A 27,953-nucleotide genomic window follows, 5' to 3' on the forward strand; every position below is an offset into this window, starting at 1 on the left:
CAAAATTCAAGGGATAGTCTCGTTCTGACTTCGTGTTTCTAATCTTGTCGTCCCTTCAGCTTCCGCTTCGTAACCTTGTCCTTCTCAATAATGTACACGTACGCACCCCAACCGGAAAGGGCATCACGGTCAACAGCGTTCAATAGCGCTTGAGAGATGGTCTCGAAAAGGTCCTCGGGTTCCTAGCGTCAAGTCATTAGTTACGTGTCATTCAACAGGGTTGCAAATTGGAATAAATGAGCCCATGCGGGAAGAATAGAAGCAGTGTCAACGTACAAGATCTGGCTCCCACAGCGATTCACAGGTTCCGTACAACTGGTCGCTCGCTGTCCCGCTGACAATGAAGTTCTTCGCAAAATCGATACATCCGATGCTGTCGAAACCACATACGAAGGGTTTCCCAGTGGTATGATTTATTCCCGCCAGAACCGGGCTGACGAAGAATGGTCCGAATCGCTTCTCGTACAAACTTGAGCTGACCAAATTAGCCAGCGTCTGGGGGGAGATGTTTCGCTCCTCCCGAAGACGGTAGAGATTGACTTTGTAGCGTAGCAGCTGAGATACGGTGTTGACGTCTGTGGCTAGGCCGGTGAGACCTAGGTATGTGGATGGAGCATAGTTGAAGATCTTGGGGAACTCGTTCGAGACGGTGAGAGCTTGGAGACCGAGTCGGAGATCACAGGCTATCGCAACGCAGTCTTTGCCAACCATGGCCACACAGGCGCCGCCGTCTGACAGTGCATGTCTATTAGCATCGAGAGAACTGGATATATATGACATGTGGTAGGGAGGAAGAGGGATATCTCGTACTGATGTCGAATGGTGAACCCTGGGGAGGCGTTAGTTTACAGCACAGGTACCCGCGTTGGAGGAGATACTCACCATGATTGAGGAGACAGAGTAGTTCAGCCGGGTCTAAATATTACGTATACAACGGTATCGAGGCGCTCTTCTGTTGTAGTTGGGGTGCAATGGTGGACAAGGTGGCCGTGGTGGTTTGTTGCTGGCGAGCTCCAGGTTCCAAAACATCGATTCGTAGGGAGGAGCTTGGACCATCGGGATGACGATTCGCCGCTGCCTGCGCTGGGAGGGACATCACCACCACCAACAGCAACAGAGGGGAGAAGTCGACATGTTTGCGCAGCCCTGATGGCTTTCTCCTACGGATATATACTGCAGATTTAAACAGACTGGTTGGTTGGTGTCATTTCTTTTGTCACCTGCGAGGACTCAGCTAACGATCCGGAGAAGTAGAGCCTATCTAGATACGCCGCTTGTTATATAGACTACACTCTCCAGCGCCTTGATATCCCACACGATGGCTGCTCATGTGGTTGTGCTTGATGCCAGCGCGCGCAGGGCACTCGTTAAGGTGACGCCGACGAAGCATATGAGTGATGTGCTGGGTGACGCTTGCGCGAAGTTCAATATCAACCCCGCTCAATATGGCCTAAAGTGAGTTATACGCCGTTTCTCGGGATGATTTCACGTTGAGGCTTGACATGAGCTGACAAAGAGATTGCCGTGCATGATAGACATCAGAAGAAGACTGTCGATCTATCATTATCCTTTCGGTTATCAGGCCTGAGTTCTGGGGCTAGGCTAGAGCTTGTGCAGCTGTCAAAATCACCAAGCGTCGTATCTATCGCCCTCCAGCTACCTGACTCAGAATCGCAAGGAACATCTAATGGTCGACTAGTGGATAAATTCCCAAGCAACACCACCCTGTGGCTGATACTACGGAAATTCGAGTCTGGTGTTGCAGGTAGTAGCAAGAAGTTTAACCTGACAGCGAGAGGTGCTCCACAGGTCCAGGAAGGAGAGTCAGGCTCGGGGAGACTATTCTACGAAACCCCTGTGCTTAATATTTTAGGCAAGGAACTATCGTCCTTTACAGACCTACAGAAGCCTCTCAGTCAACTGGGGTTGAATAATGGAAGTGCGTTGATAAGACTAAGCTTCAGGATAACCGACCAACCACTGGAGGAGGCTATGGTTGATATAGACACATATTTCAAGTCTCTGGGCGGCGACAAGAATGTGGTTGAACCGAGTGAGGCTCCATCGTCGGCTGCTGAGGCTGTAACAATGGGAACCCCAGTATCGTCAGAGGATGCCTCAACAGCAGATACACAGGTACCGGTGATCATATCTTCTAGGCCGGTGACTGTATTTGCGCCTCCATCCAACTCGACTCCCCATTCTGCCCAAACCCCCTATAACGAGAGGGACTACCTACCCACCATCGAACATGCACAAACCCACCAAAAGCGCCTCAATACGGCCTCCCGACCTAACCGTTTAGCGGGTGATGCAGAACTCGCCGCTCAAGAGGCTGCAGTGCAAGAGAAGCTATCAAAAGTCAAAGAAATAGAAGTCAAAATCCGGTTTCCCGATCAAAGCCAGGCGGTCTCTAAATTCACAACGGAAGATACCACCAAGTCGTTGTATGCCTTTGCAAAGAGCTGTCTGGATGCTCCGCTGGCAGATGAAAAATTCTCACTTTTCTACTTCCCTGCTCTGACGGTTGGTGCTCGGCCTGGTTCAAACGTGCAAGTGCAGATCCTGGAAAGCGAAGATAAGGCGCTCATCCGTGATCTAAAGATGAGTGGGAGGGTGTTGGTTAACTTTGTTTGGGATACCAATGCAGCTCTCTCAGCACGTAGTGCTGGGGGATCAGTACTCCGGCCTGAACTACGGCAAGCCGCTGGGAAATTACAGGTTAATGATATTGCAGCTGATGAGGACGACGAGAATGAGGGGAAGAACAAGTCCGGGATTCAGAAGACACTACCTAGCTCCTCTGACCATGGGAAGAAGAAGAGCGGCGTCCCCAAATGGCTGAAGTTGCCTGGCAAGAAATAGCTATTTTACCCTTACAAGCTGGGACGATATGATATATGACATTGATTACGGTTGGGATTTTACCTCGTTTCCTTATGGAGTTTATGCATAAAAGACAAGCGGTCAGCATACGCGGTATATAGATGTTCGAGAATCAAGTAGGTAAATCCAATATATGGAAGTCAGGTTGAACGTTGTAATGTTTTCATTTGTGATATCTTATCAGGTCGTAACCATGAAAACTCCTTTTGAACCCATAAATTGCCATGTTCCGTTTCCCTTGCCATCATATTCCCATCCCATTCAGCATCTCGCCAATTCCATAAATGCGTGCATTGCACTTCAGACAGACACGTATGTAGACAGAGGTACGGTACGGCCATCGACCGGCTGGCTGGCTCTTTTGCGAGTATCACAAGTTAATAGAAGGACAAAGACGAGAGCACATTCAGACGAATAGCGAGGAATGTCGTTTTCCATTGAAATTGTGTGTTGTTTTTTTGGATTTTTTAAGAAGGGTGGGTTGGAATTATTCGGAACTGGGAAATAAGTGACATGATTCCGTTGTTTAGTGACCAGCTCTCCTCGACTCAGCAATGACCTTCTGCATATCGTCGACCTTCCGCTTGGCGCGACCGAGGGTACCGAGCTGTTGAAAGTACATGTTAGCTTATCCACCAATATCAAAACCCATCGCCTGGTGCACGGTGTCCCAGTCGTTCCTAATAACAAGGCCGGAGTGTCTTACTCTCTTCTTAGCGAGCTTTCTGGCACGCTTATCCTGGGAGTTCCTCAACAATTCAATGACACGACGCTCATATGGGGCGAGACCGGAGACCTCCTTGACGATTTCACGGACGAAGGCGGTGCGGCGAGAGAGATGTCCCTTGGTTCTGGAGATACGGGCGCGTCTCTCGATGGGGGTGGTTTTCTATATCGCAAACAGGTCTTAGCCATACATGGTCTCCCTTCACGGCCATCCATCAATCTTCATTTCCTCATTCTTTCGTGGGGAGTAACGTACGCGACCCTTGTTCAAGCCAGCGGCGATTCCGGAGCGTTCGTTCGCCATCTCGATCGGTGATGTCGACGGTTGCTGCGGAGGGAGAGAAGTTGGCGATATTTTCGATGTTCGACGATGTCCAAATCGCGGACTTTTGGGCGAGCTTTTTTTGGGGTGGCTTCGCCTGCGGGACGCTAGCTTCTTTAGGAACTAGGGCTTAGGGTTTAGGGCTAATTATGTTATTAAGCATGCTTATGTCATAACCTTTTATTTACTTCCTTTTTTATTCCTTGCAACAACAACTCGAAAGCAACAACGCGTCTTCTTATTCTTTATGCTCTATCCTGAATCCTCTAGGGCGGGTTTCGACCGGATAATGGTGTGTATTGTCGCCGCAGCTAAGGAGATGGCATTGTCCTGCCCGTGATATAGGTCTATGCAGGCCCCATAGGTCAGCCTGTGCTATGATATCATCATCACCCTATCAAGCCCCTTTGTCGTGCTTCTCCAGGCCACCGAGGACTGAGGAAAGAAAGAAGTTGATAAACAAAGCCAATTCGAGGCCATATCTAACCAGAATATGGCGCCTGAGCTGGCATTCCTCCCTTGTACGTGCCTAGAATGGCCGCCTCGCCTACGAACAATACCGCCTGCTGATGCAGCTCGTTCAAAAATAGCTTCAGCGTTGCCGGAAGGCATTGGTATTTGGACGGCAGCGTCTCATTTGATTCTCAAGACCTTGCATTTACCACTATTTCACACCTATACCGTGGAACTCCAGTCAGACCTATTTCTGAGGCGCAGCAAGGCCGTGAAGAGATGTGCAAGCGTCTTGCAGCTCGCATAATTGACAAGATTCACAAATGCATGCAGATGAGTTTTCCGGGGTCCTACATACGCTGACCTAGCATCATGTTTGGGATTGGTCGCTTGCATTCCAGCCTAGGTTCCCACGAATCCCGCGGGCTGTATTGTACGACATGGAGCAAGAAGGGCCTCACAGTGTCATATAACGGGAAGGTATGTGGATTTCTGGTCAAACCGAGAGGGGTTGGCAAAACTCAAGCAGTCCAATTGAGAAAATAAGCACTCGCCTTTAGACGTCGCGATATATGCAAGAGGTCTTCACAGGCCAGCCAACGCGTCCGCCCGTCCACCCCTCTACACCCTATGGGTAGGATATGGATGCATATGTGGGCTACAGATTGATCTGGCCCTTAGTGTGCTGGCATATTCGACATCTACCAAGACCTAAAATCTCATTTTCCTCGTGCCCACCGGATATACAGTATTGATCGATGAAGGGCTAAGGGCCGGCGATGGATCCTTCAAAGCAACCCCAAGCTGCCGAAAATTGTGTAGAGGCTCCAGCAGCTGGGACTTGTAACCAACGAGTAGTGATGAGCCCTTCCAGAACTACATCTTCCGATATTTAGTCAACTTCACCCACACTGGTCAGCTGTTTCATGAATTCGATTCACGGAGTGTTTGAGAGCCTACTCCGTATGATGAACATCGAATGCGAGGAAGGAGGCGATAAAATACGAAGTAGACATGACAGCTTATGCGCTAGCACTATCGCCGGGGTCAGAAACCAGCGTTATCACAACCACTGTCAGTCTGATATTATCGCTGCTGTCGTTCCTTTTCCTATCCCTGCCGATCTACCGCCATCACATCGCATCGTACATGAAATCTTCCGCCGAACCAGCATTAGCTATGAAGTGCTCGGCCGCAGTTCAGCCGGCTGTAAACGATCTGCGGAACACCGATCTGTCCAGGCCCGTTTGCCCGACCGTCTAACTACTACGGATGGAAACTCGATGCATCCTGTACCTCTCACTTATCAGCTCTAGGATCAGCATCAGAAAGCACGAATTAGCGCGATACTGAAACCGATGCTTTGACTCGAGCAAGGGATGGGGTTCTCCACATCGATTAGGGTATCGCGGGAACCTACTCCATCCAACAAGACGCATCAAGTTGTTCGGGATGGAAGCGAAGAGCAAACGTGTCTCTGGCGTTGATGGCTGTACGCACCCGGGTCGCACCGCCAGGGTCGCCACCATGGTACGGAGTAACTGCATGCCGGGTATCTGCCTGTACCCGTTGAGACAGGGGGATGGCTAATGAAGTTCGCTGGAATGCGGAATATGACCAGTAACAAGATGCATCGCGATCCCGCAGCTTGGTGGCTTGCTCTAGATGCGCCTAGCGCCTTTTCTTCTTTTCCTCGTCGTCCAAGAGTACGGGGGAAATACTCTGCTTCATCTCGTCTATCGTCTTTTTTATTTCATCTGTTTCAATTATCGACGTCCTCTGGTCTTGTAGCTACTAGGTTTTTTTTTTGTCTGTTTAGTGCCCTCCCGCAGCCAAGACATTTTTTTACACTTGGACTTTACAACTTACGCATCGACATCAACATCCACATCGCTCTCACGCTTCTACGCCAACGAGAGCGCCATCTACGGGGTACGCTCGCTGCTCGCGTGGTAATCCCCTACCTCTCCCCCCCAGCACGTTTGGATGGGATACTGATATAATACTCCAGACAGAGACCTATCGATGTCCTAGCAGCACTTAATCATGACCCTCACAGAGGCCCCCAACCCCGGCATGGCCTCCACCACCAGCGTCAACGAGAGCTCCTCCGGCTCCTACAGCGCTGCCGACTTCGAGCAATTCACCGTTAGCGCTCAGGAGAAGCTTGCCGCACAGCTAATGCATCGCCAATTCGAGACCGGCCAGAGTAATGCCATTGAGCGGCTGGTATCGTTGAAAGCAGACCTGCGCGACGCCGACGATGATACTTTCTGGCGGGATCTCATGGAGGGAGTGACGAGCATATGTAACGCTCAGTGCGGCTTCGTGGCAGAAGAAGTACCCCCAGGTAGCAGCACTGTAGATGGTACTGGTCGATCTAGGTCTCACCTCGCACCAGTTGTCTACTTCAACGACGACGGCAAGATCCGCATACATCGAAACTACAAGCCCTGGTCCTGGGACCTCCCTTGCAATTTCATGGCTCGAGATATGCATAAATCCTTCCTCGTGGCAGATAACCTTTCTTCGCTGGTTGGGGAGTCGAGCATGGCTCATTTTACTTCACCCATGGCGGCTTGTTTGGCAGTTCCGCTCTTCGACGCCCGTACCCCTGTCGCTCGCGTGGGCCTCATGTGGACGTCTGCTGGCCTGGAGAAGAGGAATGTCTCCTGGGCGTATCTTGAGATGATACTGCATTCGCTACAGGACATGATACTACAGCGGATGGATGGAAGTTTGACGCAGCGGCAGCTCGAGATGGAGAGGGAACTGGAGAATGAGCGGCAGAAGGAGCAGGAAAGGGAGCGAGAGAACGAACGATCCCGGTGTCGCTCTCGCTCTATCAGCCGGCGGCCCATTCCTTATAAGCCAGGAGCTGGCCAGCCGACACTCAAGCTCTACGCGCGTAGTATGTCGCATGAGTTGCGGACACCGATGCATGGCGTTGTTGGCATGCTGGATGTCATGCACGGCACTGTTGCAGACACAATACATAGAGCGACAGAGGGAGATGAGGGTCTAGTTCCAGGCGTGGTTAAAACATTTGAGAGACTCAGGGGAGATATTGAGGTTGTTCAGGGTAAGCTTCTTCTATATATATTCCATCCCATTACTTATACTAACTTAGGTAAATAGATTCTGCTCGTCGTGCTATCGAAGCTGCAGACAATATTGTGCACGCCTATGATCTCAACATGCAAGTCCCTGATACACCCGAAAGCTCCATTATCGGCGATTCCCACTGCGTTTCCCGCAACCACTCTCTTAATTGCCCAAGCGACGGGCGCCCAGACATCCTAATCGTCGGAAATGACCTTCTCATGAAACCAATGAAAAAACGGCCTCGCAGCATTGGCTACTCGCGCAGCTCCTCACCTAACTTTCCAATAAAATCTCCACGCCGTGAGCGCTCGCGGACGTCAGAAGTCAGGAGTGCGGTGGAGGAGAGCGATAAGATTGTACATTCGACTCCGGCTAGAGGGGAGATGAGGGAAGCGTTTATTGACGCCGTGGCCCCGTCAGAGCACGATGATGACGGTCATGATGAACATACGGATGACTTTACAGATCAGCCTCCGAATACCCGCAAGCACGCGCGATCTTTGTCTAGAGTAACCCGCCCTGTTCCCGTCTTCCCACCCATGGTCCTACATTATACCAAGATCCGAGAACTACTCCATCTAGTGATTAATGAATCCCTACACGTTGGTGGCCGTCCCGACTCCTCCATAACTGAACCCACTGCCACCGGTGAACGAATCGAAATCCGCTCTCGCTCGTCTAACGGCACTGCATCAACTAAACAGATCTCTTGGGCCGTTGATCACTGCGTACCTGAAACACTGTACATGGACGAAAAGGACCTCGCCAAACTTGTCTCCTGTGTCTTCTTGAACGCTCTCAAGTTCACCGAGTCAGGAAGCATAACTCTTACCGCTAAGCTAAACCACACTTCCCGATATGTTGTTATCAACGTCACTGATACGGGCACGGGTATACCAGAAGGGTTCCTACCTAACTTGTTCAAGGCGTTTGCGAGGGAAGACGGGTCTACAACACGCAGCAAAGAAGGTCTGGGTCTAGGCTTGCTTGTGGCAAAGGGTCTTTCGAGGAAGCTTGGTGGAGATTTGATTTGTGTTCGCTCCTCGACTTGTGGTGAGCATAGAGGATCAGAATTCGAGATTCGCTTGCCTATCATACCAAATGATGTGCTTAGCAGGCCTAGTACGCCGAGAACATGCACATCAGTAACCTCAACTGCAAGCACGCATACATGTACAAATGCTGGCAACGAGGCGAACGGTGACAAGAATGAGAATATGGTAGAAGACTCCCCACCTCTACCCGAGCATTCGAAAGACAACGATGACAACGAGAACAACAATAACAACAACACCACCACCACCGCGATAGGGACAGAAATGAATAACTCAGCTCTCTCTCCACCTACTACTCCCCAAACACAAACACTGGCACCACCCCGAACCTTCGACGTAGTCCAATCCCCTATACATCGACCAGGCCTGCCATCCTCCATATCTGCCCCTATACTTCCAACTCCCATGTCAACCACGACCCAATTCTCCTATAACAGCCCGTATCTAAATGGACACCAGACCCTCGCTGAACGCCACCCACTCACTTTCATGGTTGCAGAGGACAACGTGATCAATCGTAAGATCCTAGTCACAATGCTTGAGCGGCTTGGCTATACAGACGTCTACCAAGCTTATGATGGCCGCGAGGCCGTCAGAGTTGTCAAGGAGGTACTGGAGGGGAATACGTTGCGGCCTGCAGGAAAGGACAGCAGTCCTGATCAATCACCGAGAACCGTTTCCCTCCCACCCCCAGCTATCCCCCAATCCCAATGTCCATCTCAGTGCCCATCCCAATGTCCATCCCAACCTCCATCACATTCTACATCACCATCCCCAACCCCACATCAATTCACGGCATCCCCGTCACGCTCACCCTCCCCTACACCTTCCACAGAACATAAATTTATCGACGTAATTCTCATGGACCTCTGGATGCCCAACATGGATGGCTACGAAGCCACGGAACATATATTCTCCTTTGTCTCTTCATACCGCGAGCGAATGGCAAAATATGATCCAGACAATGTCCCGCCTCCCGGCCCTACAGTGCTCGCCGTCAGCGCAGACGTTACCGACGAAGCTTTGCGACGAGCCACGAAGGTCGGTATGAAAGGATATATGACGAAGCCGTACAAGTTACGAGATCTGGAGAGGCTGTTAGTGGAATTTTGTGCATCACAGGCAAGGTGGAGGATATAACACCATCTTTGTCTTGGACGGTTCTTAGCTATATATGTCCATTCCTATTTTCCGGATGGATGATGACGATTTTATGATTTGGCTTGGATTCTTATCATTTGGCCCTATTTACTACATTTTAGGTAGCTTCTATAATGTGTTTTTTGATATATTGCTTTGCGTTTTCGTTATGGGTTTGATTCCGGGGGTGCGACTGCGTGGCTTCTACATATACCTATTTTATCTAGTAATCATTTAATTTACTACCCTTTGGACCTTGGATCTTGTTGGCGTTTTTGATTCCGCGTTGCTGGTTGCTGGTTTCTGGTTTCTGATTCTTGTTCCTGGCCCCGGATAAACAGCTTCGGCATTGAGTTTGCGCCCTGGGGTTAAGGTTGGCCCGGCTATAATCCCGACCTCAAACTGTGGAGAGCCGACTGAAACTCATAAATGAGCCATCCAACCTCCTCGACGTCGTCAATGGACCTGTGAAGAAAGGCAAAAGAGAACAGAATAAACATGCACAAGTCCTATCTTTTGGCGCTGGTTTCGCTGCTGGCGAGCTCGCTCGTCGGCGCTAGGTCAGTGGATGGTCAAATCCGTCTCAGCGATGGCAGCAGCGACGTCATTGACAGTGTGGACAGCATTGACAGCGTCGGTACTGGTAGCGATGCTATTCAGATCCAGAAGTCAGAGATGGATAAAGTAATTGCTAGCTCTGAGCTGCTTTCCCTGCACCGCTCCCTCGTTGAGATCAAATCCATCTCCGATAACGAACAAGCCGTGGGAGAATTCCTGCTGGACTATCTACACTCCAAGAACTTCACTGTCGAGAAACAGTACGTCGCCTTCGACGATGACACCGGCAAGACCATACGTTCTCCTCGCCGCTTCAATATCTACGCCTATCGTAATAGTGCTTCCCCAAGCATCATCCTAACGAGTCACATTGACACTGTCCCGCCGTTCATCCCATACTCCCTGAGCCATCCGTCATCCACTCCCTTCAAGCGCGATGACATTCTCATCTCTGGTCGTGGGACCGTCGACGATAAGGCGTCTTTGGCCTGCCAAACTATCGCCGCCATGGACCACTTGGACGAACACCCAGACACCGAAATTGGCCTTTTGTTCGTTGTTAGTGAGGAAACCGGCGGTCGGGGCATGTCCAGATTCTCGGAGTCCCGCCTCAACTCTGGGACCTACCACACTATCATCTTTGGTGAGCCCACCGAACGTGCTCTCGTGGCAGGCCACAAAGGCATGATCGGATTCAGTGTCCGTGTGCGAGGCAAGCCAGCTCATTCTGGATACCCTTGGCTAGGCCGCAGCGCAGTGTCTGAGATCTTGCCTATTCTGATGAAGATCGACCAGCTGGGTGACATCCCCGTATCAAAGGGCGGGCTGCCTTCCAGCAAAAAATATGGCCGTACGACGTTGAATATTGGGTTCATGGCTGGCGGTCTTGCGTCAAACGTTGTCGCAGAGGAGGCTACTGCTAAGGTTTCTGTACGTCTTGCAGCTGGCGATCCAATGGAAGCACAGGATATAATTGTCCGTGCCATTCGTGATACGGCTAGACAGAACAGGAACGATACTACCGTCGTGGTTACAAGTGGTCGCGATGGTAAGAAGGGAGACGTCGAAATTACTTTCGGTGCGGAGTCATACAGCCCCGTCGACCTGGACTTTGACGTAGATGGATTCAATATCACTACTGTCAACTACGGAACGGACGTGCCGCACTGGAAGATCTACGGCGACAACGTGAAGAGATATCTATATGGCCCTGGAACTATATTTGTTGCTCATGGCAAGGATGAGGCATTGACTGTCGGGGAGATGGAGGCTGGGTTGGAGGGTTATAAGAAACTGATTGCGGCGGCCGTTGAGAGAGAGCGCTCATAAATAATATCCATATCTGGATGTATATATATATATATATATATATATCTAGTTACAAGTAGATCTATCCATATGATTTCGGTGATCATAAATATGGCATTTTATTCATGGTATATCAACGAAATGAAATGCAAACGCTCAGCAAGCAAGAACCCTAAAAATACAAAGTAACAATATAACACCGGCATGCTAGGTATAGAAATAGTATAAATGCGACGAATTTCCTTATCCCTAGCGAGAGGTTATTCCTCAGCTTTCCACTCGGTCTTCCTCTTCCATCCGGTCTTGAACAGCTTCCCCATCTTGAAACGAGGGAAGATATGCGCCTCCGTATTGAAAACCGTCTCCGTAAGAGGAATAAAGTCCTTGTCTGAGAACAAGAGATAGAAATACTTCAGTGTCTCGGCAAGCCAGAAGCTTTCCATATTATCTATTTTTCTAGGAGGGATCATGTCAGCATTCGCTAGCGACGTGAAGGCTCGAATATATGAGCTCTTAGACGGGTGTGAATCGTCGTGCGAGGCCGAGGATTCTGACGACCCCTCGTGGCTCTGTTCATTGGTTGCCTCCTCAATGACGGCTGTATGTTTGACGAAGTTTTTGAACATTTCCCAACCCCATTCGCGGTACATTTCGTCTTCTGTGATGCGGTACAAGTAGAAGAGCGATTCGATAGTTTCAGGTCGTTGGAGGTTATGCCTGTCTGCAGGTTTGATGATGACATCCTTCCTCCAGGCACTGTCCTTGTCGTCAAGAGGTTCTAAAGGTTTGGAAACGATATGTATATCCTCTCCCTTCCCCCTTTCCTTTCCTTTTCCGCCCTTTTCAGCTTTAGTTTCGCTCTTCGACCTTGGGAACACATCCTCCATCATCCTTGGGGGTTTATCGACTTCGTAGTATGCGATTTCGGGAGCTAGGCCCGTTTCCGTCGCAAGATATGTCGCCCAGCATGTTTTGACTAATTCTTTGGCAAGAACAATTTCATCCTCCTTCTGACGGTTCCAACCCGGGGATTTTCGAGCTTTGGAAAGAGGTAAGCCACCCGTGGCCCCAAGAGCGATGGTGCCTGGCAAAAAGCATACCAAATGGTCCATTTTGGGTACTAAGGGGTCGTCGAGCCCGCTAGGTCGTTCGGCCACAAGAGTTAGGGAAGCATGTTTTGTATAGGTGATGAGATGTTTGCGGATGCCTGCAAGTGCTTGGTCCCACATATTCTGGTAGATCGGTTCTTCGCCAGATGTTTGTAAAAATTGCTTAATGAGATATTCTATAGACTGTTAGTACACTTCAAAATAAGATTTAAGATGGTATAACTTACCGTAGTAGGAATCCCCCCGACTTCCCAGTCGGATATTTTCGCCCATGAATTTGCCTGTATCAGCCAGGATAAAAATCGGCAATAATCCATCTCTCATTTCATTCCCGTCGATGACTTCCATAACTTTCTCTACCTTCTCCCAGTAATGCGATTCGCCAGTCAACTTGGCCAAATATTTGAATTCAAGCTGCAAACTGCCGGCCTCTGCCGTCGATGACGCCCCGTTATCCGTGTGCGACGGTACACCATGTGACGAATTGAGATTCAGACTCGCATACGGAATGCCTGACGGCGAATCAAACGCGCCTAGTAACCGATCCGCTAGACCAGTTGCTTTCTCAATATACAGGTCATCACCAGGAGCACCCTCATCGTCATCTACCAGCGGAGCAAGGGTTGGGTATTTTTTTGATAGGTAGTGCGCGGATAAGAGGCCACCCAGCATTCGGATTGTAGTTTCGAACGTGTTAACGTTCTGGTCTTGTTGGTAATGGAGCGAGGTTCGAATCCATTTGCGGGCATTTTGGACTTGTGTTGTTAGGTTCATGAGCATCAGCGTGTCGAGAGTGTCGACGATTATCCAGCCAATTCCGTCTTCGACCATATTGCTCCCAGTTCTAGCTAGAGGTTGATAAACATCCTTTCCTGTATCCATGGTCAGCCACTGTCCACAAAAGCGGAATCCCGATCTATCGAGAAAGTGTGCAATTCTAATGATATGTATAAATACTCACCCCAAGCATCCTGTTCATACCCTCCCCAACTGACAAGGAATGCATCCTTGACCCTCTGCCTCCTCTCTTCCCAATCTACCGCATTGCCCTTGCCACCAACAACTCCCTTCTCAAAACCCTGCACCCATTTCCACATCTCTCCGCCCTTCATCCCAATAGGCCTCACAATGCCTGCATGTCCTCCTCTCCCACCCAAAAACCACCACAAACTAACCAAGAAAACCACACATATCGTAATCCACAGCGCCTTCTTCCGCTTCCGTCCAACAGGATTTCGCCCCCGGGACTGAAAATATGGCTTATCTTTATACATCGGTAGTTCTCGTGAGGGTGTTATGAAGTTTCCTATCTTCTCTGAGAGCTGGATGCCGGACTGTTTGGCGAAAAGACTGTTGGTTGTGGCAGCGCGCCAGTAGCCATCCTCTATTTCGCGCTGCGCAGAATTGAAGGCCGGCACTCTGTTGGGGACTTGGAAGGCCATTTAATTAAAATGGGTATGCCCTCGTTATTTTATCCTGGTGTTTTTTTAAAACTCTGGATAGGGTCGGCGGGCGTCACACGGAAGGCATTCGGATGGGTCTCGGGACGAAATAAGGGGGGTTGTATGGAGCGGAGAGTAAGCTTTCGGCGGCCTGCAAGTGGACAAGTGGTCAGTTCTAGTGATCCTGGGTTTCACTGGTAAATTTTGAGGCTTGGGTTAATTTACTGATTTGTTCATGAAGCTATAGGAAGCGCGAGATGCTATAGAGCCATTGGGATTGAAACGCAACTGATGCTTTTATCTGCGCCAGCGTAGTGCCAGCATATACCTCCAGCGGCTATCTAGTATTCCGCAGGTTCAATAGTTATAGAAAATTCTTCAGCAATTGAGCGGCGAATTGTCTGCCCTGCTCTGTCATGCGATCAATTTTTATAGAAGTTGGCGCGTGGCATAAAGTCGTAGTACCCCCTGTTTGCATTGTTTGCAGTCTCCATGAACGCATTTTGTATACACGGCCACGGGAGAAAGATAGAGAAATGTATTACAAACGGATAGGATGTTTGCCTGTACGGTGGATTTGTATAGAGAATGGTAAGAGATGGACTAGGGGGTTGGGCCGCACGGTAGGCAGTAGTACGGATAATTATGATCTGATTTACATAGCAGAGGACAACCATATCAATCGCTCAAGAAGCAAGACGCTTTGATGGTATAACAGGGATATCTACTTCTTCTATAGTTTTTGATATTCCAGCTTTCCTTCGAGTTTCTTCGACTCTGCCACCTTTCGAACAGCCTTGTTGAAGTCGTCCTGGTTGATGGCATCTCGGTAATCTTTGATAGCGAATAGACCACTACACACTGTTAGAAACACTCTAGCAAACGTATCACTACGGGATAGACTTACGCTTCGGTAACCACGTTTCTCAAATCGGCTCCGTTCAGCCCATCGCTCATCTTCACAATCGTCTCGAAATCAATCTCGCCTTCCATCGAAACACCACTGGCATGAATCTTCAGCACCTCCAGTCGGCCCACTTCATTAGGTAGCGGGATTTCAATCTTCCTATCTAATCGCCCTGCTCGTAGAAGAGCTGGGTCAAGCGTGTCCGGTCGGTTGGTAGCCATGATAATCTTGGTCTTGCCTAGATAGTCGAATCCATCTAGCTGGTTGAGGAGTTCCATGAGAGTTCGCTGGATTTCTCGATCGGCAGAAGTTCCCTCGGAGAATCTTCGGCCACCGATGGCGTCGATTTCGTCCATAAAGATGATACATGGCTCGTGTTCTTTGGCGTAGCCGAACATTTCACGGATAAGGCGGGCAGATTCACCGATATATTTGTCAACGATTGCAGATGACACGACTGTTTACTCGTATGTTAGTTATAGGTTAGGGTAGATGGAGGGCCAATCTACACATACCCTTCAAGAAATTGGTATCTAACGAGCTAGCGACGGCTCGCGCAAGCAGTGTCTTTCCTGTTCCTGGAGGCCCGTACAATAGCACACCCTTGGGTGGTTTTATACCGACGCGCATGAATAGCTCAGGGTTCTTAAGCGGTAGTTCGATGACTTCTCTTAACTCTCTGATCTGATCATTTAGACCTCCAATACCGCCGAAGCTGACCTGTCCGGGATCCTCTAACGACATGTTGTAAACGAGCGGATCGACTTCGCGGGGAAGCATTCGCATGATGGTCAGGGTCGTCATGTCGAGAGCTACTCGTGTTCCTTGTTTGAGCTTGGCCTTATCGACCTTTGACCGACAACCAACGACATATCTTGGGCCGGAGGAGGCTTTGACGATAACTGGGGCGGAGGTCAGTACAAAACACATAGAAATAACAAGACCAGTGTGATATTCAGTCCCGAGTTGAAGGATCATCATCACTTACACCTCTCTTCATCAAGCTGCTTCAAGACCTCGCCAATGATCTGGCCCACGCTCTGGAGGGCTTTGATGTTATCCTCCGTCACATCAAATTCCTTCTGTAGGCCCTTTATGCCTAGTCGGAGATTCTTTAGCTTTGCTTCCCACTCTCGTGACTCCAGGAGGCTCTTCTTGTAGTCCTCCAAGGCTTGCTGGCGCTCTGGGTCGCCGGTACCGTCCATGATGGTGGCTTCTGCGTGCCGGGGAGCGGCGCGTTGGGCTGATGAGGGATCGGATATAGTATCGAAGTAAAGCGGGAGCTAGCCGAATATCAGTCCAGGCGAAAAGAACCGTCACTATGCTCGCAAGATAGCTTCAATCCTCCTGTTGTGTGTTGTCTTGTGCTTCTTGGACCTTCGGTTTACCTCCAGGCGTCGACACAGCTTCATCACGGATTACATAATCCTCTATCACAATGCAAACAGAGCAAACAACGAGAGTTTGTCTGACTAAGCATAATCACGTGTATATTTCGGATTAAATATAGTCCGTGTATAAGGAAGACATCAGATATCAAAACAAAGCCCTCTATCTAGTTCTAGTCAAACATTTTACAATCGTCCTAGCTATAGGAAGCTTCTTGGGGGTTTACACAGCCTGTTTTCCTTCTTTAAAAGAACTGATGTTGGCACGGGTTTGAGTTGCAATAGTATAAGCACTTGGAGCATGTTCAGGTTTTTGATGCTAAGAAGAGCAGACGAATTATTATTAGAACGACCCCTTGACAAAGAACTATAAGTTTAAATCAATAGAATCCTTTAATAGTAAGATATCATATCGTATGTTGTTGCCTGAGGTCCAGGATATAGATCTATGTGCACGTGACCATATACATTTTGCTTGGCAGGGCATCCCGCTTTTCTTAAAACTCCCGATGAGATTTATATCTGACCATCTCACGTTCATATTTATACAAGACTGCCTTAAAGGACTCCTATAATCACAATCATGACCTTCTCAATACTACGTATAACCAGAAAATGAGGTTTAGCAGTACCATATCCCGGCCACTCTGATATCAACACCTGCTCCGGAGACCTCAAGGCTGAAATTATTTGTGATCTTGCAATTTTTATATCTACTTAAATCCTGCTATGTGTATAGTTATGTATGTACATGCTATATCAAGCGGATGAGAGACGACCCCTCTGTTCCCGAAAAAAGCCTCCCCTTGTCTTTCAACAAAGTAATTGAACGGTGCCACCCACCACGCTCGGTATTATTAGCCATCGACTCTGCAAAGCTGGAATGAAAATCACCAGGCAATTCTAGCAATAGGGCCCCGTGGGAACAGCCGAACCAGCAACTTTCTAAACTCGTCCATGCAGAGAATACCAACCGCCAGCGGAATGGGTAGCAACCAGTGCTCAATCGGCACAGGGGCAGTGTTGAAAAGTCTGTTAATGCCAGGCGTTTGAGTAACGAAGACTGCGATTGCAAGTGAAACCAAGACAGCACCTGCAAGCCATGGGTTGCGACGTTGCTTTCGGATTGGATCTGCCTGCAGAATCGAGAGCCGCTTGTTTCGAATGGACAAGATGTTCCCCCACTGCAGTACCACCAGGGTGACGAAGTAAACGCATTGCCCAACATTGTTGAAGTTCGTGAGTTCGGCCTTGGTATAGCCATAGAAGCCATCGGAGTACTTTTCATACGCGAAGACGAGGGAGTGGAATGGGATGCCGGCCTTGCGGTACATGTATAGGAAGAACATCGCATGGGCGCACACGGTTTCCATCACTCCAATGAACAAATATGACTGGGCATATATCTTGAAGTTGATAAGATGGTCCTTCTTATGATTGCGTGGTGGGAGGCTGAGAAGGTCAAACTCTTCTTTCTCCATGATCAGAGACAACGACAGGAACAAATCCGTGAATACGCAAATGATGATCATCAGGAAAGAGCTGAGGGGGAGAGGGACACCGATGAACTGGTTCATAAGCACCGGCCATATCTCAGACCAACTTCCGGCGGGGAGGAGATAACTGATGAGCTTCTGAAGGTTTTGGAAGACAAGGCGGCCCAATCGGACGGCTTCAACGATGGAATCAAACTTGTCCAGCAGGACCAGGTCAGCAGCTTCGATGGCCACATCACTTCCAGACACGACAGCAATTCCGACGTCAGAAGCCCGGAGAGCGGGGGCGTCATTTACTCCGTCACCGGTAACCGCAACAACGTTATCACGAGCTTTGAGCTCTTCAACGATGCGGAGCTTCTGCTCAGGAGTCGTACGTGCGAAAACAATCTCCTCATACTTGCAAATTATATCCCATTTGTCCTGAGTAAGAGCCGAAATTTCGGGTCCTTCAACCAGCAGGCTTTTAGAGGAAGAAGTGTCAGCCAGCTGGACTTGATTGTTCTTATCCACGGGAGAAATAGTCTTGTCGTCAAAATCGCGGACACGATCAGGGTCAGCAGTTCCTGTGAAAATACCAATGTCGCGCGCAATCGCTGTGGCTGTCAAGCCGAAATCTCCAGTAACCATGAAGAAGCGAATCCCAGCTCGACGGCAGGAAGCAATTGTCGACCTAGCCTCTGGGCGTGGAGGGTCGATGATACCGTACAGGCCAATAACAGTCAGGTCTTTGATACAGTTTGTCTTGATTTCGTCACCGAAGTAGTTGGAGCCAAGAGGCGCTTGGGGCGTATAGCGTCGCTGGCAGAGGAGGATAACTCGTTCGGCCTTCCGTGAAAGCTTCTCCTGGAACTCTGACAGCTGTCGTTTTGCCGATTCATTCAGTCGCATGACTCTGCCCTCTTTCCCTGACCAGTACGAAGTACACATTGGAAGGAGAACATCTGGTGCTCCCTTGACGAAGACGTCATAACTAGAGGTATTTGTGCCCTGTGGTTTGTGCATTGTAAGCATCCACTTGCTCTGTGAGTTGAACGGAATTTGGAAAACCCTGTCGAACTCGGCAACGACACGCTTTGATGGCAATGCTGCTTCGGCTAGGCGTAGAATAGCGCAATCAGTCGCATTGCCGTTCATCGCTCTCTCGTCAAGAGGCTGGCTGATGGTTGCGGGTTCGAAGAAAGCATCGTTGCAGAGGATGGAGCCGCGGTGGAACTCCCCAAGAACGCCGCCATGGTTACCTTCCTTGAGAGCGTCGTTGAGCTCCTCAACGGTATATTCCTGGTCCACGAGACCAATGGACTTGACAGTCATCAAGTTTTGGGTCAGGGTACCGGTCTTGTCAGAGCAGAGGACATTAACACAGCCGAGAGTCTCGACAGTGGAGAGGCCCTTGGGCAAGATGTTGGCAGATTTCATGCGATTAGCGATCATCATCATCGTAAGGGCGACTCCAACAGGCATACCCTCAGGGATGAAAGCAACGACACATCCAAGGACATTGTTCAGCATAGCGACGACATCCATGAACGCAGCATGTTTAATCCTGATCCACCCGACCCAGCTGAACAGTAGAAGCGAGGCGAGGACACACGTCAAACCCACGATGATGCGAATGAACCGGCTGATTTCTTTTTGGATGAGCGTTGGCTTTTCCTTGACATTAGTGGTAACCATGGCGATACGGCCCATGAGAGAGCGGCCGCCTGTCAAGACCACAAGGCCAACGGCATGACCGTTTGTAACGCCGGTTCCCATGAAAGCGATGTTACGGGTCTCGAGGAAGTTGTTCTCCGTGGCGTCCAGGGCACCTTCAACCTCGTCGGATTCTCCAGTGAGAACTGATCTGTCGAAGCGTACATCACCAGAACTCGAAATGAGCCTCATATCCGCCGGCACTTTGTTACCAGAAGAGATATGCACGATGTCTCCGGCCACGAGGTCGGTAGCTGGGATACGAACGATCTCGCCATTGCGCAAGACCTGAGCCTCCACAGGTAAAAGATCGAGGATAGAATTCATCACACGGTTGGTAGACCAGTCTTGGAAAGCCGAGAAGCCAGCTTGCAGGAAGATGACGATGAGGACGAGGACGGCCATGCCCAGATTTGCTGGTGATGGTGGGTTGCTAAGGGGCTTCCAGCAGACGAAGAAGATAATCACACCCACCCACAGGACGGAGCAGAAACCACCAAAGACATAACCCAGGATCTTGCGAAGGTAGTTGGGGCGACGACGAGGGATAGTGTTCTTCCCATCTCTCTGTAGACGGGTGTTTGCAGCTTCGGCGCTGAGACCTTGATCGGACGAGACGTTGAATTGTTGGCACAGTGTGTCCTTCGAGAGGATATGGAAGTCGAGCTTCTCGAAGTATTCCTTGTCGTTGTGGACGCTTGCACTGGACCCTTCCTTAGCGACGTCCGTAGAGACATTGCGAGACTCGCTGATTTGGATGGACAGCGTGCGGAACTCGATAGGGATACCGGTGAGAGCGTTGTTGCCAGTACCTCCACGAACGCTGCTAAAGGAATGACGGCTCCTAGAGCGCGACCGGCGACGTTCACGCTCGCCAGAGGTACGACGAGTTGGGCGTTCATCATCTCTCCTTGGCTGCTGGAAGGTGATACGCTTGGGTCCGTCGGCGGTGCCTTTGCCTTCCTCGCCCTTTTCTAAATCGGCGGCTTCCTTGTCATCACTGCCAGCCGGTGCATCGTCTTGGGGAGACATGGTGTCAAAGGAGAAGCTGTTTAAGGTATTGAAGTGGGTTGAACGGGGCGATTTCGAATCGGTTTCAGGGGGAATATCCAAGGTAGGAATCAAGAGAGGTTGAGATGGGCAATGGAGGAGAATATCTGCCCATTACTACAGCCTACCCTTGTCGTATTTATACCTTCTTACTTACATCTACAGCCCGTGCCCTACAGCAGCTGAAGAGGGGATTGTGGGAAAGGAAAAAAAAACTTCTTTATGACGGCAGGCCAGCCTCTTCTGTTTCCGTTCTCCCCTTCGCTTCGCAACTGCTGAAGGGGAAAGTATATACAGTCGCATATGCCAGGAAAAGCACGGGAGAAAAGTTCCCATTCACGAGCACTCGAGCTCCATCCTCTATGGTTTGCGGCATCTGCCAATCCCGACGATGCTACGCCGTGCGTACGTCTCCCCCCCTCCGATGGAGGTTTGATATCGCGAGATTAGCCCTGGTGATAAATGCCTCATACAACTCCTTCAGGCGCTTGTGGTTTTTATATTAGCCCTGTGGCTATTCGCTGCTAAGCTGCCATGTGGAGCCCGCTAAAGCTTGATCCTTACCTTCCGTACGCACGTCCAATGCTTTTTTGCATGTTCTCGTGGCGTTTCGGCGTGGGAATTGCGTGGATCGGATCATATAAAAACCACATCGAGCCCCTTTAGGTAGTCCCAGCCGGACACCACAGCCACAACGCAACGTTCAGTGCAAGCGACGAGTAGGAATGCTGGATGAACATCCGCGGCAGCTAACCCTGATCCCGGTACTTCCAGCTTGCTGGGAGAGGAGAGGAGGCCGTAGCAGAACTTCGAGCAGCAGAGATGACCTCAGCTCGTATTGGAGGCCTGCTTTGCTCTTGCATTCGCTATTGGTGACCCCGAGCAGAGCGCAAGGTAACTCGGGAATGCCACAACAAACCGAACCGTCGCATAGTGCTTTCGGGTATGGTAGCGAGAGGCAAACCGTCTAAATTTAAGCCAACATTTAAAGTATAAAAACTAGATTTTCCACAACATCTATCTACATGTTTGGTTTCTCCCACTCCAAAACCGTCGATGTTGTTATCTATGAATCATCACCACTTCAGTTCGTTCAGCTTTACGCCGGTCAGCTTCCATCCTCCACTCCCTTATCCGGATCGGGTATAGCACCCAACGATGAATTTTTCGGCAAAACAAATTTTGCTTGGTATGATGACACTCGGGATGTCTCCAACACTCAGGCCTTCGTTATCTTGACGGCCGTATTGCAGGTTAAAATATACCGCGATTGGCCTAGGTCGATCCTGTGTAACTTCATCTAAAACGTGGGAATCGTATGCCCATGCTGCTAGATAGCGCGCAGTATAGCGTGGTCGAAAAGTAAGGAGATTAAATATCTGCGATCCACCAGGCAAGGATTTCTTACGATGTTATTGCCCACCAGAAACTGTACGAACCAGTGGTGCCGTTGCGTTGTTGTTGAAGATCGGCTATCCACATTCCGTCCGACCGAAATTACTTGCCCTTCCGATTTGCTAACTATTAATATCCGACTCGTCCTCGATAATTCGCTACACACTCCCTTTTGTTTTTAAAATGTTGCTTTCCTTCTACGCCCTAGTAACAGAACCGACTTGACGCGGGGTTATAGCATTTTCATACACTGTGGCCATGGCGCCCGGCTATGGTAACGGCTCTCTATAGCTCAACGGGTGAATCGTTTGGCTGCCAATAACCTTTGCTGAAGAAATACCTTTAACTATTAAAACAGCATTCTGGTCTTAGTATCGTTATTTGTCTTCAACATGTAGTACCTGACAGTAAATAGTGGAAGTTAAAATAGAGTAGGTGCCAGATGAGGCCTATTCCATCGTAAGCCATAACATATTCCATGATGGAAGACGAGGGAGTATATATCTTCTTGCAGTTGTATCCGGAGTAAGTATGCTCCAGGAGTGTAAAGAGAGACGATTACTAAGACACCACGTGACCCGGGATATTTCGGGGTTAAGCGGGATGGTCCGGGATGGCCCAAAGAGGCAAAGGCCCAGGGCATCACCACGTGACCCGCCTTGTTTACTCCCCTCCGTCCATCCCGCAAGCATCGCAGGAAGCATGAAAGAAGACGAAAGAAAGAGAAGACACCAGCACGCCTTTTAATACCGCAATTGAGCCTGTCAGGTAGCCGAGACCAGCAGCAGAAGAACAACGCACGCAGCCGCAAGTAAGTGAGGCTCCCGCTCTATAACATACAACTAGCAAGGTTGATTAGCCTGCCCCTCCATCCCATCTCACCCCGCCGTCACAAGCACTACCCTGACCAGATATATAAACCACCCAAGGACACTAGCAAGCCTGCTGCTGTCGTCTTCTGCTGCAAATTCACTTAGCTCTACCAACCCTTACTGACTGACAACTGGCCGCAGACATGGCCATCACCAAAATCCACGCTCGTTCCGTCTACGACTCTCGCGGTAACCCAACCGTCGAGGTCGACGTCGTCACTGAGACTGGCCTTCACCGTGCCATCGTCCCATCTGGAGCTTCCACCGGTACGTACCTATTGATATCACCTCGCTGCCGTTGAATGGGCATCACTGACAGATTATAGGTCAGCACGAAGCCACCGAGCTCCGTGACGGAGACAAGGCCAAGTGGCTCGGAAAGGGTAAGCTGTGCTCGTCGGTATTCTGATGGAGAGGCAAGTCTAACGCAACGTAGGTGTCACCAAGGCCGTCAAGAACGTCATTGAGATCATTGGCCCGGCCGTCATCAAGGAAAACATCGACGTCAAAGACCAGTCCAAGGTCGACGAGTTCCTGAACAAGCTCGACGGCACTGCCAACAAGTCCAAGCTGGGTGCCAATGCCATTCTCGGTGTCAGTTTGGCTATTGCCAAGGCCGGTGCTGCTGAGAAGGGCGTCCCACTGTACGCTCACGTCTCGGATCTCGCTGGCACCAAGAAGCCATATGTCCTTCCCGTGCCATTCCAGAACGTCCTCAACGGCGGCTCTCACGCCGGTGGCCGTCTCGCCTTCCAGGAGTTCATGATCGTCCCAGAGTATGTTTTCACCTCATCCAGCCTGATACGTATCAAAACGAGCATATGCTTACTCTGGCAGCTCTGCCCCATCTTTCTCTGAGGCCCTCCGTCAGGGTTCCGAAGTCTACCACAAGCTCAAGGCTCTCGCCAAGACCAAGTACGGCCAATCTGCCGGTAACGTCGGTGACGAGGGTGGTGTTGCACCCGACATCCAGACCCCTGAGGAAGCTCTCGACCTCATCACTGAAGCCATCGAGCAAGCCGGATACACTGGCAAGGTCAAGATCGCTCTCGACGTCGCCTCCAGCGAGTTCTACAAGGCCGATGCCAAGAAGTACGATCTCGACTTCAAGAACCCCGAGTCTGACCAGAGCAAGTGGCTCACCTACGAGCAACTCGCCGACCTGTACAAGTCTCTCGCTGCCAAGTACCCCATCGTCAGCATCGAGGACCCCTTTGCCGAGGACGACTGGGAGGCCTGGAGCTACTTCTTCAAGACCTCTGATTTCCAGATCGTCGGGTATGTATTTTTTTTTTTTTTGCCTATTCCAGGGGGTAATAGAGGCATCTTGCTAACTTGTCACCGTGCAGTGATGACTTGACCGTCACCAACCCTCTCCGCATCAAGAAGGCCATCGAGCTCAAGTCCTGCAACGCCCTTCTCCTCAAGGTCAACCAGATCGGTACCCTGACCGAATCCATCCAGGCCGCCAAGGACTCCTACGCCGCCGACTGGGGCGTCATGGTCTCCCACCGCTCCGGCGAGACTGAGGACGTCACCATCGCCGACATCGTCGTTGGCCTGCGCTCCGGCCAGATCAAGACCGGTGCACCTGCCCGATCCGAGCGTCTTGCCAAGCTCAACCAGATCCTCAGAATCGAGGAGGAGCTCGGCGAGAACGCCGTCTATGCCGGCGAGAAGTTCCGCACCGCCATCAACATGTAAACAGTCGACATCCAAAGATCATCTATGCTGTCCAATGTTACGTTGACTAGGAGAACAACGAACTGACGAACGGGCAATAACATAAAAGTGTACTAGAAAATGAAATGACCATCCCTTCACTGTATCATCTTGAACATGATAAAGAGTAGAAGTAATAGAAGTAATAGAGTAAAGAGTAAGGAGAAGAGGATGACTAATATCACGTGCCTCCACCCCGCCAATGACGGTCACGGGCTTGTTGGGCAGAAAAGAAACAGGCCCAAAGGAGGAAGACGAACTTTCGCTCTCACACAACATTTCGACCTCGACATCGCCCTTCGCACACTGATATATCGTGTCTTCTGCTCGCTGTCTCTCACGCCTATCTATAGCCTAGCAAGAACCAGTTCGACCAGCCTCTCGCCCGTCTACCGTCCAGTTTACACGCTCGCCCGCCAGATCCCCAAACGAAGAACATCACCACCTCCAGAAGACGTCCAGAAGAGAACGATATATAGACGAGAAACAAGCCTTAGACCAGCATGGCGCCGTCAAAGTGGGGTAAGCATATATCCTATGCCTGTGCCTGTGCCTGCGTTCCTCTCGCTCCGTCGCTTGCTCGCTGCCATCAAAGAATTTAATGACTGGGGTTCGTCTGTCCGCGTGTGGGATCGCTGCCTATGCGTTGGCAATCACATCATCATACATAAACCACGTACATAACGCAGCGTCCCGGCCGCGACACGATACGGGACATGGCCTGGTCAAACCCAGAAGAGCGGTGAGGCGGACAGGCGAGCGAGCCAGTCTAACGGGTGGGATGGGGATGGGGGATGCGATGATGAACTGACAGGGGCTAACATCCTTATTTCGTTTCTTTTTTCTAGAAGACGAGGAACAAAGTACTCCTCCATCATCACCTCCGCTCGTTGCTGCCCCGCGACGCAAGTTCGACGATGAAGAGGATAGCGATGAGGTGGGTGATAGCCTGTTACGTCCTTAGTAACTCTATACTAATGTTGGAACCAGGTTCTCGACGACTGGGAAGCCGCTGAGGACAGCGAAGTTGAGCGTGAAAAGGCCAAAAAGGCAGCTGCTGCCAAAGCCAAAGCCGACGCTGAAGCCCTAGCCAACAAGAAATCCAAAGCCCAGCGGATAGCCGAGCACCAGGCCGCCGCCGCTCGACGACGGGCCGAAGAATCATCATCTGAAGAGGAGTCTGACTCCGAAGTAGACCTGGCCACCAAGCGGGAAGAGCTACGCAGAACCGAACAGGCCGCCGACCTCAAGCATGCCGAAGATCTATTCGGAGACATCGACCTGGCCCGCACCCGCAACCGCACCGCACCCACCAAGAGCGTGATATCCGACGCCAACGACCCCACCAAGTCTCTAGACCTCGCATCCATCCCTCTCTTCAAGCCAAGCACAAAACCGCAATTCACAGCCCTCACCAACGCCCTTGTGCCTCTGCTAACGGCCCAGTCCAAGAAGGCAGCATATACCCTGTGGCTGCAGGACTTTACCAAGCAGCTGGTCAAGGAGCTGCCTAGCCAGGAGATCAAGAAGATCGCCAGTGCAATGACGGCTGCTAGCAACGAGAAACTCAAGGAGGAGAAGGCTGCTGAGAAGGGAGGAAAGAAGACCAAGGCTGCTAAGACCAAGACCAGCCTTGTTGCTTCCCGGGTTGGTGGCAACAGTCGAGGAGCAGACCTTACGGCTTATGATGACCTGGGAGATGACGACTTTATGTGATTGCACTGACTCGCCTTTTTTTTTTCTCTTTCCTATCTTCCCCTCTCCTATCTTCCTCTCTTCCTATCTTTCTTTCTCCTCCTTTCCTCGTCTGATCTGATATATCTCCCATATCCCCAGCAATGGAGTCTCAGCTAATATCGTTCTAATATCCCTACCCTGCCCTGTCCTATTCCTACTACGTCATTTCATACATTTCCTTATCATGCATGTCCATGTCATCGTTCGTCTAGCCTTCGAGTAAAAGAGCCGCCACTTTCCTATCATTCGTCATCCAAAAGTTTAGAACATTGCAACCAAGCAGACACCCAGATTGAGAGACAGAGACAGCCTATCTTAGTTACTTTTAGCATGTTAGGTGGTTTGTTAGGCTGTTTTGTTAGGATATTTAGATTTCATTTACTCTTTTTTTCTCCTCTTGTCCCTTCTTTTGGGCCTGTTGATAGAACCTGTTCGATTATGTCTTATCTAAATGATGCTTCTACCACTGGTCTCTACCGCAGCAGCCGCCAAGGCACCCTCCATCTTGACAGGGGCAGCCTGCTTCAACAACGTAGATAGATGGATGGCATAGATAGACAGTTCAGACCGCAAACCCGAGCCCTGCACCGGCCAGCTTCCCTCCAGCCTTGAAAAACCCCTCTGCCGCACCCTTAGCCACCCAATCCACCTGACACAGCCGTATCACCGACATAACTGCCATCAGAGTCCAATACTCTCCCAGCTCCCCCGTCGCTCCACTGCCCTGGAACCGAAACGTACCCATCTTGCAATCCTCCCCTATCTCCAGCTTCTTACTCCATATACCAACGACCTCCCCTTCCGTCCCGTCAGCACCCAGCCTCGACAACCTATACTCAACCATCTCCCTCGGCTTGGTCGAAAATAAGTGATCACTCCGCCATTCGAAATCCCCCTTCTCCTGCCCCGCGCCAACACCAACACCAACGCTGAAATTGAGAATCGCAAACTTAAGCTTCTTCTGGTCCGTCATTCGCTCGATCTGGTTACCTCCCTCACCACCAGCGGGCACAGGCAGCCCAATCACCGACGTGGAAGAGAAAAACTTCTCCGTACCCGCTAGACCAAGCGGTGCAGAGTTAAGGTCCGTACCAGCGTAGAGTATAACCTGCAGCTTGACCATGGCCGTATGAGCGGTGAAAAGGTTAAGCGGGTTAACTCTCCCATCTTCGTCCGTTGCTAGGTAGAAGTGGTCTGTCTTCTTGGCCTGGCCGGGTCCAGCGAAGTAGATGCTAAACTGGCTGGGGAAGCTACCGTAGACTCCTGGAGTGAGGCGCGGTGTCGATAGGGGGTGATCTGCAGCTGGTTTCGAGGATGAAGTCGTATCCCCTGCCTTGCTGTTTTTCGAGCTGAATATCTTCTTCAGGCTCTTCATGGCGGATATTGATATTGTGACTGCGTAGAAGATGGACGGCAGCTTCTCATCCTACTGGCCGCCATCAACGACTTATATATCGATGATCGATACTGACGGCACGTGTTATATCCGTTAGATCGCTGCTGGCTCGTATTATCGACATTCATCAGTGGTGTAATGTATACTTCATGGAGCGCCATAGATCTCCTGCCCCTTTCCATCTACTCCAT

The 27,953-nt window shown here is 50.3% G+C and overlaps 10 protein-coding genes across 10 annotated transcripts; 4 read left to right on the forward strand and 6 right to left on the reverse strand.

Moving 5' to 3' along the window:
- Positions 1-38: 38 nt before the first annotated feature.
- Positions 39-885, reverse strand: GIQ15_04417 (proteasome subunit beta; the record flags this gene model as incomplete). Its single annotated transcript, XM_033551834.1, has 4 exons — positions 39-182; positions 277-731; positions 811-829; positions 883-885. 4 exons carry the CDS (start codon positions 883-885, stop codon positions 39-41), a joined length of 621 nt encoding a protein of 206 aa, XP_033405564.1.
- A 433-nt stretch (positions 886-1,318) lies between these two features.
- GIQ15_04418 (uncharacterized protein) lies at positions 1,319-2,865 on the forward strand (the record flags this gene model as incomplete). Its single annotated transcript, XM_033551835.1, has 2 exons — positions 1,319-1,455; positions 1,602-2,865. 2 exons carry the CDS (start codon positions 1,319-1,321, stop codon positions 2,863-2,865), a joined length of 1,401 nt encoding a protein of 466 aa, XP_033405565.1.
- Positions 2,866-3,412: 547 nt separating this feature from the next.
- On the reverse strand, positions 3,413-3,916 carry GIQ15_04419 (60S ribosomal protein L36; the record flags this gene model as incomplete). Its single annotated transcript, XM_033551836.1, has 3 exons — positions 3,413-3,493; positions 3,593-3,775; positions 3,869-3,916. The coding sequence occupies 3 exons, from the start codon at positions 3,914-3,916 to the stop codon at positions 3,413-3,415; spliced, it is 312 nt and encodes a 103-aa protein (XP_033405566.1).
- Positions 3,917-6,433: 2,517 nt separating this feature from the next.
- GIQ15_04420 (histidine kinase M7) lies at positions 6,434-9,687 on the forward strand (the record flags this gene model as incomplete). The annotated part of the gene is made up of 2 exons (XM_033551837.1): positions 6,434-7,469; positions 7,526-9,687. The coding sequence occupies 2 exons, from the start codon at positions 6,434-6,436 to the stop codon at positions 9,685-9,687; spliced, it is 3,198 nt and encodes a 1,065-aa protein (XP_033405567.1).
- Positions 9,688-10,185: 498 nt separating this feature from the next.
- GIQ15_04421 (putative peptidase) lies at positions 10,186-11,574 on the forward strand (the record flags this gene model as incomplete). The annotated part of the gene is made up of 1 exon (XM_033551838.1): positions 10,186-11,574. The coding sequence occupies one exon, from the start codon at positions 10,186-10,188 to the stop codon at positions 11,572-11,574; it is 1,389 nt and encodes a 462-aa protein (XP_033405568.1).
- A 239-nt stretch (positions 11,575-11,813) lies between these two features.
- On the reverse strand, positions 11,814-14,104 carry GIQ15_04422 (endoplasmic reticulum mannosyl-oligosaccharide 1,2-alpha-mannosidase; the record flags this gene model as incomplete). The annotated part of the gene is made up of 3 exons (XM_033551839.1): positions 11,814-12,838; positions 12,890-13,534; positions 13,624-14,104. 3 exons carry the CDS (start codon positions 14,102-14,104, stop codon positions 11,814-11,816), a joined length of 2,151 nt encoding a protein of 716 aa, XP_033405569.1.
- Positions 14,105-14,837: 733 nt separating this feature from the next.
- Positions 14,838-16,216, reverse strand: GIQ15_04423 (26S protease regulatory subunit S10B; the record flags this gene model as incomplete). The annotated part of the gene is made up of 4 exons (XM_033551840.1): positions 14,838-14,958; positions 15,012-15,468; positions 15,527-15,913; positions 16,000-16,216. 4 exons carry the CDS (start codon positions 16,214-16,216, stop codon positions 14,838-14,840), a joined length of 1,182 nt encoding a protein of 393 aa, XP_033405570.1.
- Positions 16,217-17,289: 1,073 nt separating this feature from the next.
- On the reverse strand, positions 17,290-20,622 carry GIQ15_04424 (cation-transporting ATPase pma1; the record flags this gene model as incomplete). The annotated part of the gene is made up of 1 exon (XM_033551841.1): positions 17,290-20,622. The coding sequence occupies one exon, from the start codon at positions 20,620-20,622 to the stop codon at positions 17,290-17,292; it is 3,333 nt and encodes a 1,110-aa protein (XP_033405571.1).
- A 2,428-nt stretch (positions 20,623-23,050) lies between these two features.
- Positions 23,051-26,345, forward strand: GIQ15_04425 (enolase; the record flags this gene model as incomplete). The annotated part of the gene is made up of 8 exons (XM_033551842.1): positions 23,051-23,174; positions 23,234-23,290; positions 23,344-23,683; positions 23,745-24,185; positions 25,050-25,151; positions 25,319-25,371; positions 25,478-25,566; positions 25,620-26,345. The coding sequence occupies 8 exons, from the start codon at positions 23,051-23,053 to the stop codon at positions 26,343-26,345; spliced, it is 1,932 nt and encodes a 643-aa protein (XP_033405572.1).
- A 583-nt stretch (positions 26,346-26,928) lies between these two features.
- On the reverse strand, positions 26,929-27,741 carry GIQ15_04426 (uncharacterized protein; the record flags this gene model as incomplete). The annotated part of the gene is made up of 1 exon (XM_033551843.1): positions 26,929-27,741. One exon carries the CDS (start codon positions 27,739-27,741, stop codon positions 26,929-26,931), a length of 813 nt encoding a protein of 270 aa, XP_033405573.1.
- Positions 27,742-27,953: the final 212 nt, after the last annotated feature.

This window comes from Arthroderma uncinatum (genome assembly GCF_011692745.1).
Source record: "Arthroderma uncinatum strain CBS 119779 chromosome Unknown scaffold3, whole genome shotgun sequence".
Classification (NCBI taxonomy): domain Eukaryota; kingdom Fungi; phylum Ascomycota; class Eurotiomycetes; order Onygenales; family Arthrodermataceae; genus Arthroderma; species Arthroderma uncinatum.